Genomic DNA, 14,108 nt, shown 5'->3' on the forward strand with positions numbered 1-14,108 from the left:
CAAAATCGGAGCTCGGGAGCCTGTTTTCGCCGGGAGAGTGTTAAGGCACAGGAGCCAACACGAATGCGTTAGGCTGCCCGACCCCCGAGATCAAATAGAACCCTGATATGTCCCTCAATGAAATCGAGTTTGACATCCCTGGTTGCCAAAAAATTTGATAAGGGGGAACAAAGTTGGAAGAAAATATGATATATACAGTGTTCCCTTGATTTTCGCGGGATGCGTTCCAAGACCGCCCGCAAAAGTCGAATTTCCGCGAAGTAGAGATGCGGAAGTAAATACACTATTTTTGGCTATGAACAGTATCACAAGCCTTCCCTTAACACTTTAAACTCCTAAACTGCAATTTCCCATTCCCTTAGCAACCATTTAGATTATTACTCACCATGTTTATTTATCAAAGTTTATTTAAAAAAATATTTATTAAAGTTGGACGAAAGTTTGGCGATGACGTATGACGTCATCGGGCGGAAAAAAACGTGGTATAGGGAAAAAACCCACAAACTATTTTTTAATTAATATTTTTGAAAAACCGTGGTATAGCCATTTTGCGAAGTTCGAACCCACGAAAATCGAGGGACCACTGTATATATATTCGTACACTTAAGGAAAGATATTCTCAAAATGCAAGTTACAAATTACCATAGTAAAGTCTTCTTGGAGGAGGGAAATTTTTAAAGAGGGGAACATAAATCCATGGAAATGATAACGCCTCCATCAATCAATGGATTAAAAACCTCCCTATTAAAAACAGCAGCACTGACTGACCTTATATGGACTTATTCGTTTATCCCATTTGTACAGCTGACCATCTCACATAATGACTCTGGGCAATGTATTTTTCAGACCATAAGACACACAAGACACACCAAGATTTCAAAGAAGTAAGAAGAAAAAAGTATCTGTCCTCCCTGGCCCCCAGGAGCACTCTCAAAGCCTCCCAAACCCTCTGCGCACTCTGTTTTTGGCAAAAACAGGGGCATTTTTGCCTTTCTCAGCCCCCAGGATAACTCTGCAGGCCTCCCAAACCTTCTGCGCACCCCATTTTTTAAAAAAGAATTGACCCATTTTCCATCCATTTTTGTGAAAAACGGTACAAGCAGGTTTGAGAAGCCTGCAGAGTACTCCTGGGGGAAGGCAAAAAAACAATTTTTGCAAAAAATGGCCCATTTCCCCACAAAAGCCCCAAGGACAACTTTGCCGGCCTCCCAAACCCTCTGCACACACATGGGCCCATTTTTTGCAATGGGCTTCGGAAGGCTAAAAATGGCTGTGTTAAGGGTATAAGATGCAGTGACGTTTTTTTTGGGGGGGGGGGGAAGGTATGTCTTTACTTATCAGGAAAGATTTAATGAACTCAATCTGTATAGTCTGGAGGACAGAAGGGAAAGGGGGGACATGATTGAAACATTGAAATACGTTAAAGGGTTAAATTAGGTTCAGGAGAGATGTGTTTTTAATAGGAAAGTGAACACAAGAACCAGGGGGCACAATCTGAGGTTAGTTGGGGGAAAGATTAGAAGTAACCTGAGAAAATATTATTTTACTGAAAGAGTAGTAGATGCTTGGAACAAACTTCCAGCAGACGTGGTTGGTAAATCCACAGTAACTGAATTTAAACATGCCTGGGATAAACATATATCCATCCTAATATAAAATACATGAAATAGTATAAGGGCAGACAAATGGACCACGAGGTCTTTTTCTGCCGTCAATCTTCTATGTTTCTACTGTGTTTCCCCGAAAATAAGACACTGTCTTATATTAATTTTTGCTCCAAAATTTGTGCTACATCTTATTTTTTGGGGGTGCCTTATATTTCTCAAATAAGACAAATTCACAGACAGAAAAGCTGACACCCCCAAAGAAAGTATACTGTACGGCACAGTACCTGTCAGTATGGCACCCACACACACAAACGACGACACTTATATGGTACAACAGTATACTCCCGCTATTGCAGCTTCTGGCCACCAGAGGAACTACAGTCTACACACTGTAGTGGAGACTGTAATGGCAGTGAGTGATGGAAGGGGCCAGCAGGGGACGCCATATTATTACAGTACCGCTATGAACTGTTTTGAATGGTACCGTATGTTTTTCCACTGTACCGTATGTAAACTTGACTACGCCTTATTTTCGGGGGGTGCGTTATATTAGCAAATTCTGCAAAACCTCTGACATGCCTTACTTTCGGGATACGTCTTATTTTCAGGGAAACGGTATGTTTCTACTCTGAAAAATACAGTAATCAATCCAAATGCATAAAAGTAATACATAAAAACAAATAAAACTAAATTATTAAATGTACTTGAATTATTAAAAATAATTCCTCTGTCTGGGCCAGAGGATAGGAATTTGGGAATGACTGAAACTATGAACACGAGTGACTTACACTGGTAGATCTGTAAGAACGTCTCTGAAAGCTTGTTGGTCATGAGGGGTTCTGAGAGGTTGCGGAAATACTGTTTGAGCATGTCAGCCACATCATAAGCAGACTGGCCTTCATAATTCACTTTGCCTATTGCGTTCTCGTTCATTTGTCGTAGCGCCTGGATTCTTGACTTGACTCCAGATTTTCGGAAAAGTCCCACCTGTGCAACAAAAGGAAAGTGCTCGTGTCACACAAAAAGGAAACCGTTACCAATAACACTTTTACCTGTGGCACTGGGATTAAATTCAAGATTTGATTTTGGTGAGTAAATAACAGGTTGTATAGCCCTTTTGTCCAGTGGTGGGTTCCTACCGGTTCGGTCCAGAGTGCCTCATCGGTAGGAACCCGCTGATGATGCAATTTTCGACAACATTTTTCCAGTGTCTTCAGCCACCTCGTATTAATGCCAAAATTTATTCTACTGAAGCACAGCTGAGAAGCTCCTAAGATGTGTTTTGGTTTGTAATGTGGTCCTGAGCTTGTGCAGAAGTAAAATTGCACAGTGGAACGCATGCGTGCACTGTAGCGAAATTCTACTGGAACCTGTTCTGGATTCTGGTTAGAACTTTGGTTAAATTGGAAATAACGCTTACTGAATGCAGGGTTTTATAAACAAAAACCCCATCTTTATTCCTCCTCTCCTCCGTATTCAAAATGCACTCAAATTCTTTCATCTTATTTCTTCACAATCAGAGCACACAAGCATTTCTCCAGCTCTCCTCCCTTATCTTAAGATTTATGGCTAGGCTGCACGTTAGTTCAAAGCAATAAAAACAACTGTTAAATAACAGAGAAAAGACTAGCTTACTTCATAACCCTGACATGACAAATAAATCACTTAAGTAATTAACCTGTTCTCCTCTTAATATTTCTTCCCTAATACTTGTTCTCTGCGTCTCTGCACCTGCCTGAAATGTGGATTTAACCATCTATTATCTGTCTCTTCTTCACTGGAGTTTGGGCTCATTGCAACGTCCTGTGGCTGGCCTCCCACCTGTTCTGACACCTGTAACCCAGGACCTGCCACTAATTCATAAACACTATCTGTATCAGAATCTGCAAACTCTTCAACATCTTCCAGCTGACCAATAGAACCCGCCCCTGATTTTGTTGCATTAATTCTGATGTGAAAAATCATGTCTCACTGCATTAATAAGTACTATACACGTGCCAGTCTGGTATTATACTATTAGCTATTTTTGCTAGTATAGCTGTGCAGAAGAGGTAAAGTGTTTAGGGGACTTACTTAGTGCATGGCATACACTTAGTGCCTGTATCTCAGTGATGGGAAATCTTTTTGGGCTTGGGTGCCAAAAGGATGCACGAGTGTGTGTGCCCACACCCATAATGCAATGCCCTCCCCCAGCATGCATGCGCACAACACGCTCCGTGCTTCCCCATCACGTATGTGCATGGGCCTCACTGAAGCCTCCGGACTTCTGGTAGGTCCGTTGGGCCGTTTTTCACCACCCCCAAAGTTCAGGAGGTATTTCTGAAGCCCGGGGAGAGCAAAAATGGCTGAAAATGGCCGTTCTTTGTATGTTTTACCCTCCAATTTTAGCCTCCAGGCCTTTGATCTTCATAGTTGCAGCAGTATGGTAGTATGATTTTATAGTATGGTATTTGGGGAGGACAGAGGTGGGTCCCTCCCGGTGTGGTCTGGTTATGGCCTGTCGATGACACAATTTTGGCACAATGGTTCCGGTGCTGTCTTTGCTGGTACGTGCGCACCTCCATCTCTTCCCTCCTAATTTTTGGAGATTTTCCAGCTCTCCAAGTATGCGCAGAAGTAAAATTGTCCTCCTGCACATGCGTGGAAGCAAAAACGTGTATGAAAGATCGCAATGTGCACGCAGCACACTGGTAGGAAAAGGTAAGAGGAACCTGCCCCTCGGGGTGGACACAACTACAATCTAATCATAAATATATTCTAATAGAGTAATTTAATTTTATTTTATTTTTTAAAATAAATTTTGTTAAGCAGTATAAATTCAAGTACATAATGCAGCAAAAACAAACATCATTACATACAAATTTAAAAAAAATAGAGAGATGCCTTGCTCTCTCTTACTTTCCTTATTGTATTTTATATATAATTCTACATAGTAAATAATTTGTGGTTATCCATATCAGTAATTTTCCATGCTCTATTAATTTAACTCTATGTCTCTTAAAAATAAATGTATACAATTCAGTTCAAAGTATAAAGAAAAAAAAAGTTAAAAAACTAATTTTTACAAAAACATTTTTCCCAGTTTAAACCTCTTATTGGATCTCAAAGATCCAATTTTGTTCAATTAGGATTTATGTATATTATAGTATGTATAATCCACAAGGGAATGATCATCTTCGATCTTACAATAGCACCTCTTTGAAATATAAATTAGTTATTCCCATTTTAAAATCTTTTTTGTAACCAATTATACCATTTGCCCCAAATTTTATAGAAAACTGTATCTTCTTTCTCTTTAATCGTTAATCTGATCATTTCAGCCAATTCCAGTAACTTAATTTTAATAGAGTTAAACAATGCAAGTTCAGCAGACAAGGGGAAATGAACATCTCTATCAGTGGAAGATCACAATCCTAGACCAATGCAAAGATACTCACCTGATCCAAACAGTTGTTGCGAAGGTATCTCATAGCTTGTTGTATGTTCTGCGGAAGAGGTTGTCCGGTACGTTGGACATTAATGATTAAGGGGACACCAAACACATTTCGATCTTTATAATCTGGGACTTTTATCCTTTTCATAAACTTTGGCACAGCCCTGCGGGAGATCAGAAATAATCTCATAAACATGTCTTTACAGTCATATGTGTTGCTTCTCTCAAATATACCCCATATGGTCCTAATTCCAATTCTTTGGCTGTGGGTTAAAAAAATATTTATTAATTGGATTTCTATGCCGCCCCTCTCCGAGAAAACATTGCCAGAAACATTTCACAGGATTGAAAAGAGCAGCGTAGAAAACCTAATTAAGGCAATGACATTTGCAATGATTCTGCAATGTTAAGAAAAAAGATATGGAGGGGAAACCCCTGCAAGGTAAGAGCTGGGAATATTGTTAGCTGCTAGTTAGGGACGGGGGGAAGCTACATTCAGAGTATAAGAGGCACCCAATTATCTGTCTCTTTTAAGGAGGAAAAAAGTGTGTCTTATATTCCAAAAAATACAGTATCTTATATCACCTAGATTAACAGTTAAGACTGGTAGAAATTTAATAATTCAAACTAGCATCTAAGAATATAAACAATTCCAAGCAGAATGGTTTTGTTTAAAATGAGGATATTCAGGTCTCATAAATGCAATATTTCCAGAGACCGTGGGAATCCTTTAGGTATTACTTTGAAGTCTTCTATCATCTTCATCATCATCACCATGCAATCTACAATTAGATTCACAGTCATAAGACTGAGACAGAAATTATTATTACAATTACTGGTAGTCCTTGACTTACGACAGTTCATTTAGCGAGCGTCTGAAGTTACAACTGCACTTATGACCATTTTTCACACTTATGACTGTTGCGACATCCCCATGGTCCTGTGAATTACATTCTGGGGCATGACAACTGATTCATGTTTATGACAGTGTCCCAATGTCATCTTTTGTGATCTTCTAACAAGCAAAGTCAATGAGGAAGCCAGATTCATGTAACAATGAGGTTACTAAATTTAAAAATGATAGTGATTCAAACTCATTTAACAAATTTCTCACTTAGCAGCCTAAATTTTGGGCACAATTGTGGTCGTAGGTTTGAGGACTACCTGTATTTGCAACAACAATTTTTTTGGGGATCACTGTAATTTAACAATTACAGTGATTCAAACTCATTTAACAAATTTCTCACTTAGCAACCTAAATTCTGGGTTCAATTGTGGTCGTAAGTTTGAGGACTACCTGTATTTGCAACAAGGATTTTTTGGGGGATCTGCATTTCCACAATATTTTAATATTAGCCACACATGGCTAAAAAAACTTTTCAACAACTGGAGATTCAGCACTTTCTTCATTTGTTTTCAAAAAATTCCACAGCAGAGCCTTGAAAAGCAAGCAAAAATACACTTTTCGTTGGCGTCATCACCGTTTGAACTAAAGCTGTTGTATTTTCCATGAGTTGACTGTCTTTCCTTTGAAATCCATCCATTCAATTAGAAAATTATTTCCCTCCAGTATACCGATATCGGTACAGACTTTTAAAAAAAGCAAAATCCATTTTGAATTTTGGGGCCACACCAGAACAAATTAGCTGCTCACATTAAAAAAAAAGTCTTAAGAGCTTACCAGAGAATAAATCAATGAATATAGTAGTAATTGCTTAGTTAATCTGCCAGGTCAATAGGTAGAGGAGAAAATGAGGGTGGCCGTGACAGCACAAATAAGAGTCAAATACAGATCTAGCGGTCAATGACCCTTTATAATCTTGCTTGTTCAGGACTCGAGGAGATGGACACGTGAACAATGAACTTTTTGTGTACTAAACGGTTTGCTTTAGAAAGCCCTCAAACATGTTCTGCCACCCACCAGCTTGTGTCACAGCAGGAAATTGATGTAATACATGGGTGTTTGCCAGAAATAAACTTCATTTCGACAAATGGCCTTTTCAGATACAGCGCCCACTTGACCTCCCCCCTTCTTCCTTTCCAACCACCTCTTCTTACCCACTTGGGTAAAAAGGCCTTTCCCGTAGCTTTCAACTATCCAATAAATCAGAGCCTGGCTATTTTGCTTAAACCATTTTAAGAATTTTTAGTGGAGAGCAACCAAAAGCTTTTGTGACTGGGGCAGACCTGGGAATGTCAAAAGCCAAAGAAATTCTCACTCAATGGCATGATTATTTTTAGGTCTATGAATGATTAGTTCACATGCGAGCACCCCGCCTCGTTTATATTTCCAGAGTTTGAAAGAGTGTTATTGATATAAGCCTCTGCGTAGCTTTCATTTTTGTTAAAATACGCAGGGGATGGAAATGGAAAATGAAACAGACACATATGACGACGCCCGCGGAGAATCTCAAGCATGCAAACTCCTCGGCACTTATTTTAGGACAAACAGCGCAGATTTCCAAAATAACCGCATTTGAATAGGAAGAAATTGACCTCTCCAGGTTCCTAAGAGGCCAGTAAGGGGCGTACATAAGTGCACTGATGTGCCTATTGTCCCCTGTCCAATTGTCTTTCCTTATCTCATATATCATATATTTTCTCTCCTTTCCTTCTACTTCTCTTCTTTCTTACTTTCTATCTTTATATATATTACTTAATGTCTATTCTCTTTCATATGTATTGTATATTGGACAAAGAATAAAATAAAATAAAATAAAAATAAATAAAAGTTTTTAATGGTGGACTTAAGTCCTAGACAAAGGAGGGGAGGCAAGGAGAAGGGGTCAGCCAGATGTTGAAGTAGCAATTCCATTTTCTACCCCCTGTAAAAAAACAACTTTGGACTTTTTGGGTGCTACAAATGGAAATTATAAAGTGATTTTTAAAAAACATTTTTCATCTTGACCGTACTATTTAGCCAATGTACACAAATGTTTGTATATTCTAATGTAACACTTAAGGCCAGGTGATGTCTGTCAAATGTTGTGGATACTATCCAATTTTCATGGCCATCGAGTCCTTGGAGAGGGGCGGCATACAAATCCAAATAATAATAATAATAATAATAATAATAATACTTGGGAATGGTAAATAAAATATCTAGAGAGCATCAGACTGCCTTGTTCCTGTTTTAAATTAAGGATCATGCATTTATCAGCAAGTTGGGAGTTCCAATAGGATACAGAGAGATTTATTAACAACTGATAACAGGGGTGAAACCCAATAGGCTTGACAAGTTCTGGAGAACCAGTAGCGGAAATTTTGAGTAGTTCAGAGGACCGGCAAATAGCACCTCTGGCTGGCCCCAGAGTGGGGAGGGAATGGAGATTTTGCAATATCCTTCCCCCAGGAGTGAGTGGAAATGGGGATTTTGCAATATCTTTTCCCCCTGGAGTGGGGAGGGAATGGGGATTTTGTAGTATTCTTCCCCCAGGAGTGAGTGGAAATGGGGATTTTGCAATATCTTTCCCCCCTGGAGTGGGGAGGGAATGGAGATTTTGTAGTATCCTTCCCCCAGGAGTGAGTGGAAATGGGGATTTTGCAATATCTTTCCCCCCTGGAGTGGGGAGGGAATGGGGATTTTGTAGTATTCTTCCCCCAGGAGTGAGTGGAAATGGGGATTTTGCAATATCTTTCCCCCCTGGAGTGGGGAGGGAATGGGGATTTTGTAGTATTCTTCCCCCAGGAGTGAGTGGAAATGGGGATTTTGCAATATCTTTCCCCCCTGGAGTGGGGAGGAAATGTGGATTTTGTAGTATCCTTTCCCCCTGGAGTGGGGAGGGAATTGGGATTTTGCAGCATCCTTCCCCTGCCAGGCCCACCAAGCCATGCTCACAGAACCGGTAAGGAAAAAAAATTGAATTTCACCCCTGATTGATACCCTTTAGTTGTAAAATTCTTCCGTTGAGGTATTTAAAAAAGCAATACTTATCCTTCAGACCCAAGACACTTCCTCCCTTTAAAAATACAGTGTTCCCTCGACATTCGTGGGGGATGCGTTCCGAGACCGCCCTTGAAAGTCAAATTTCCACGAAGTAGAGATGCGTAAGTAAATACACTATTTTTGGCTATGAACAGTATCACAAGCCTTCCCTTAACAGCTTAAACCCTTAAATTACAATTTCCCATTCCCTTAGCAACCATTTAGATTATTACTCACCATGTTTATTTATTAAAGTTTATTAAAAAAATATTTATTAAAGGCAGACGAAAGTTTGGCGATGACATATGACGTCATCGGGTGGGAAAAACCGTGGTATAGGGGGAAAAACCGCGAAGTATTTTTTAATTAATATTTTTGAAAAACAGTGGTATAGACTTTTCGCGAAGTTCGAACCCGCGAAAATCGAGGGAACGCTATAAAGTCATTTGGGTTGGATCCAGACTCGAGAATTAACAATAGGTCTTGCTACTCATAGGTCCTATTATGTGTAGATTCTGACTAGCCACAGGCTTGCTAGAGGATGCACGCAGTCCCTTACCCAGCTGAAGCCATGTTTGTTGGAAGGGGTGTATTTCTCCAAGAGTGCAGTTAATTTCAGCAGGGAATACTTCTGCAGCAAGTTCATCTGCGCAACGGACTGGCAGTCGATCTGTAAGGCAACCGAACTTAAGCTGGGTCGATGGGAACTCTGAAAGCTATGCCACCTCATTCTGTGCCTTTAAAAAAGGAAGAAACGACACTCAGTGATTGTGAACCACAAACAATCAATCTAGGGAAAGCCAGAAGCAAATGAGTGGTTTTGGAATTGTGTCCCCAATATAGGTCAGTGATGATGAACCGGTGGCACGCGGAGCCATATCTGCTGGCACGCGAGCTGTTGCCCTAATTAATCTGCAGGGCGCATGTGCGTGCCGGCCAGTTGATTTTCAGCTTGTGCAGAGGTCTGGAAAGGCGTTTTCGGTCTCTGGAGGGGCCTCCGGTGGGGGACGGGGAAGCCCATGTTCGCCCCTCCCCAGGCTCCAAGAATGCCTTTGGAGCCTGAAGAAGGTGAAAAATGGGCCCACTGGGGCCCACCCGAAGTCCGAAAATGTGGGAGCAGGGGATTCGTGTGTGCATGCACGGTGGGGGTGAGGCAGCACAGGGGGATCACATGTGCATGCACGGGGGGGGCATTGAATTATGGGTGTGGGCACTCGCGCGGGCACAATAGCGTGTGCACACATGCTTTTGGCACGCGAGGGAAAAAGGGTTTGCCACCACTGATATAGGTAGTCTTTTTAATGACAACATTGTTTAGTGACTGTTCAAAATTACAACGGCATTGAAAGAGGGACTTATGACTTTAACACTTAAGATACTTTGCAGTAACTCCATGATCACATAATCAAAATTCAGTTGGCTTGGAAAGTGGCTCATATTTATGACGGCTCCAGTGTCATTCTGACAAGCAAAGTCAATGGGAAAAGCCAGATTCACTTAACAACTATGGCAGGGAAGGTTCTAAAATGGGGCGAGACTCTCTTACTTAGCAACATAAGTTTTGGGCTCAGTGATGATCATAAGTTGGCATCTACCTATACCAGGGTAAATGGCGGACCTTTTTTCCATCGGGTGCCGAAAGAGCATGGTCGTGCGCTATCGTGCATGTGCAAGTGCCCCACACCCATAATTCAAGGCCTGGGGAGGGCGAAAACAGCTTCCTCCGCCCTCTGGAGGCCGGAAATGGCCCGTTTCCCAACTTCTGGTAGGGCCCAGTAAGATCGTGTTTCACCCTTCCCCGAGGCTCCCAAAGGCTTCCCTGGATAAAAGAGGGTAAAAACGCCCTCCTCCATCCCCCCGGAGGCTCTCTGGGAAGCTTAAAAAAGGCCCTCCCAGGAGCCTTTGTGGGAGTCAAAAATCAGCTGGCCAGCACGCACATCTATGCTGGAGCTGAGCTAGGGCAATGTGCCAGCAGATAGAGCTTCGCATGCCACCTGTGGCACCCGTGCCATAGGTTCGACATCACTGACCTATACAGACTTGCCTATGGGAATTATTAAACAATCCTGCTTCAGAATCTCAGATTTCTATGATATTAATTTTCTTAATCTATTTGTGAAGAATGCATGGTACTAGATTTTTTCAATTGTCAAATGTTTGAATATTTACTATATTTAGACACTGTTTATAGTGTAGGAATTTTATACGCACTGATCCCACTGAAAGTGGGCATGTCGATAAACCAATAATAGAAAATGTAAATTGATTGTTTACCTGAACAAAAACATCTGAACCAGGGGTGGATTCCCATTACCCGCTACTACCGGTGAGCTGTGTACAACGTGCATTTGTCCCAGTGTGTTTTTGCTTCTGCGCATGCGCAGAAAGCAAAATCTCATGAAAAAGACATGCAGTGCGCGAGAGATTTTGGTGATTTTTTTTGGCTTCCGTGCATGCGTGGATGCAAAAAAAAATCATCAAAATCTCTCGCGCACGTCCCCCCTCGCTAGATTTTGTTTCCCGTGCATGCACCGAAGCAAAAACACGCTGGGACATGCACGTGTGCACCCAGAACAGAAGCGGCCATGTGCAGCGCAACTTTAGCTATCGGGGCACCCGTCCTCAACCATACTGGTAGCAACCCACTACCGATCTGAACAAAGAATCCATGAATCTGGGTCAAAAATTTCTCAAAGGAGTTTTGTAATAAAATGACACAGTGGAGGAAGAGCTATCTAGACCAGGGGCTCTCCAACCTTGGGCAACTTTAAGACTTGTGAACTTCAACTTCCAGAATTGCTAGCTGAGGAATTCAGTTGTCAAGGTTGAAGACTTCTGATCTAGACATTCTAACATGAGATAAACATGAAATCAACCTGGCATCACTAGGTCAGTGACCTATGGCACGGCTGCCACACAGAGCCCATACCTGCCAGCATACGAGCTGTTGCCCTACCTCAGTTCTAGCATATATATGCACACCAGCCAGCTGATTTTCAGCTTGCATGGAGGCTCTGGGAGGGCATGTTTGGCTTCCAGAGGGTCTCTAGTGGGGATAGAGGGGGCGTTTTTGCCCTCCCCAGACTCCAGGGAAGTCTCTGGAGCTTGCGGAGGGTAAAAAACGGGCCTCCCGGGCCTACCAGAAGTTGGGAAATGGGTGGTTTTGGGGCTCAAGGGCCTCTGGTGGGGGGCAGGGGAGGCAATTTTTGCCATCTCCAAGCATTGAATTATGGGTGTGGGCACTCACGCAGGTGTGATAGTGTCTGCGCACATGGTTTTCGGCACTCGAGAGTAAAAAGGGTTGCTATCACTGACCTAGATCTTCTTGAATTCAATGTTTCTCAGATTATTCATGACATAGAACATAACAGAAAAAAATAATTTGACGGTTTAATGACAGAAATATTAGCCAGCTACATCACTTATACTTGGATAATTTAATTTTTCTTATTATATGGAAAGTAATTAAGAATTGTTTTGTATTACTCCTGTTATTTCCTCATCTCTTTTTGTAACTAATGTTCTATCTTAAAGAAAGGCAATTAATTCCTATATAGCTTCTGCAACATAATTTTACCAAGTATAAAAATCTTGTTCTCCAAAAAATTATCAATTTGATGATTTTAGAAAAATCAAAACATTATAGCTGTAATGTAAGGAATATACTGCACTATCCTTTATCAAGCCAAAAATATTCTGATGTGAACCATTTCCAACCCAGCGGTGCATCAATCTGTAGCTTGTCAAAAATATGTCTACAGTATTTATATTCTATTGGGGGAACGTTAATACTGAAAACTTTTCTTGTTGCCTCCAATCGCTGCATATTTTAAAATTATGTTTGGAAGACATCTCCTAACAGAAGAAACAAGGATGAACAAGCGGATTTCATTGCATTGTTTCAAATTACTCTTTTCCCTGCCTCTTTTGTTTATTTAGTAAATATGAAAAGTATTTAAGTCCTGAAGTCACTTCAAACAATCTCAAGAGTTATGCATAACTGGGCTGACATAAGTTGATTCTTGGCCTTGAACTTTTCTACCTTCTGGCATAAAAGGCAGAAGAATAGTTTTTCTATACCTAACACCCCACATTTGATTAATAAATCTGAATATTTGTATACACATATGAATAAATAAACATGTACTTCACTCTCACATGCCATTCTTCTTAGACCAGGGCTCCCCAAACTTGGCAAATTTAAGATTTGTGGATTTTAACCCGGAGGTGAAATGCTCCCCAGGTTGCTCGTGCCTATCAGTCGTCGGAGAGCTGGTCCGCGAAGGGAACGCAAGGCTCCGCCCACGCCGACGCCCTTTGGATTCTTTTACCCTCTGTGCATACGTAAAACATTCTGTGCATGTGCAAATGTTGGTGCCCAGTGGGTGGACGGAGCCTCGCACTCCCTTTGCAACCAGCTCTCTGATGACCGATTGGCATGAGCAAACTAGGACCATTTCACCCCTGCTTCAATTCCCAGATTTCTTTGTAAAAATCTTTGAGATTCATGTGTTTATAGAAGAGGTCTCCAAACTTGGCAACTTTAAGACTTGTGGACTTCAACTTCCAGAATTCTCCAGCCAGCATAGTTCACAAGTCTTAAAGTTGCCAAGTTTGGAGATCTCTGTCTTAGACGAAAATCAGTGACCACTGACCTGTTGGAGCGGGGTCAGTGATTCCCCAACCCAGAATCCCTTCTCTCCTGGATTCCTACAGCCTCCTCTGTTTCATTCAGTGAGTTTCCCGTGCTGTCCAGATCACTGGGTATGGTCCTATCATTGTCCACATCTAGCAGGATTTGCTTGGGAGATGATGGGCATGGAGAAATGGAGTCCAAAGCTGAATCAGAGTCTCCTTCATCAGAAAATTTCTCTGACCACTGGTTCACAATTTTCTGCATGCCTTTGACGTGATACAGGATGTCGTCGAGTTCAGGAAAGAGGTCCTCATTCTCCAGATCAGCCAGATTTCCTGTGCTGGAGTACAATATGGAACCTGGCACGTTGTCATAAATGCAAATGCTGAGCCGACTGCACACCGAACAGGAGGAATTGCGTCTCCTTCCTAGGCTCATATCTTTGGAGCTGTCAGAACTATTTTCACGCCGGAGAGAAAGATGTCCGTGCCCGTGGAAGCTTCCGTT

General features: G+C 41.5%; 1 protein-coding gene across 1 annotated transcript in view; it reads right to left on the bottom strand.

The window, feature by feature from the left end:
- Positions 1-14,108, bottom strand: part of DLC1 (DLC1 Rho GTPase activating protein) — a 395,627-nt gene that overhangs the window by 10,036 nt on the left and 371,483 nt on the right. Inside the window, 4 exon segments of the mRNA XM_070757246.1 lie at positions 2,396-2,594; positions 5,045-5,205; positions 9,527-9,702; positions 13,621-14,107. Coding sequence (XP_070613347.1) covers positions 2,396-2,594; positions 5,045-5,205; positions 9,527-9,702; positions 13,621-14,107 — 1,023 coding nt within the window.

Source organism: Erythrolamprus reginae, chromosome 7, assembly GCF_031021105.1.
Source record: "Erythrolamprus reginae isolate rEryReg1 chromosome 7, rEryReg1.hap1, whole genome shotgun sequence".
In the NCBI taxonomy this organism is placed as follows: Eukaryota; Metazoa; Chordata; class Lepidosauria; order Squamata; family Dipsadidae; genus Erythrolamprus; species Erythrolamprus reginae.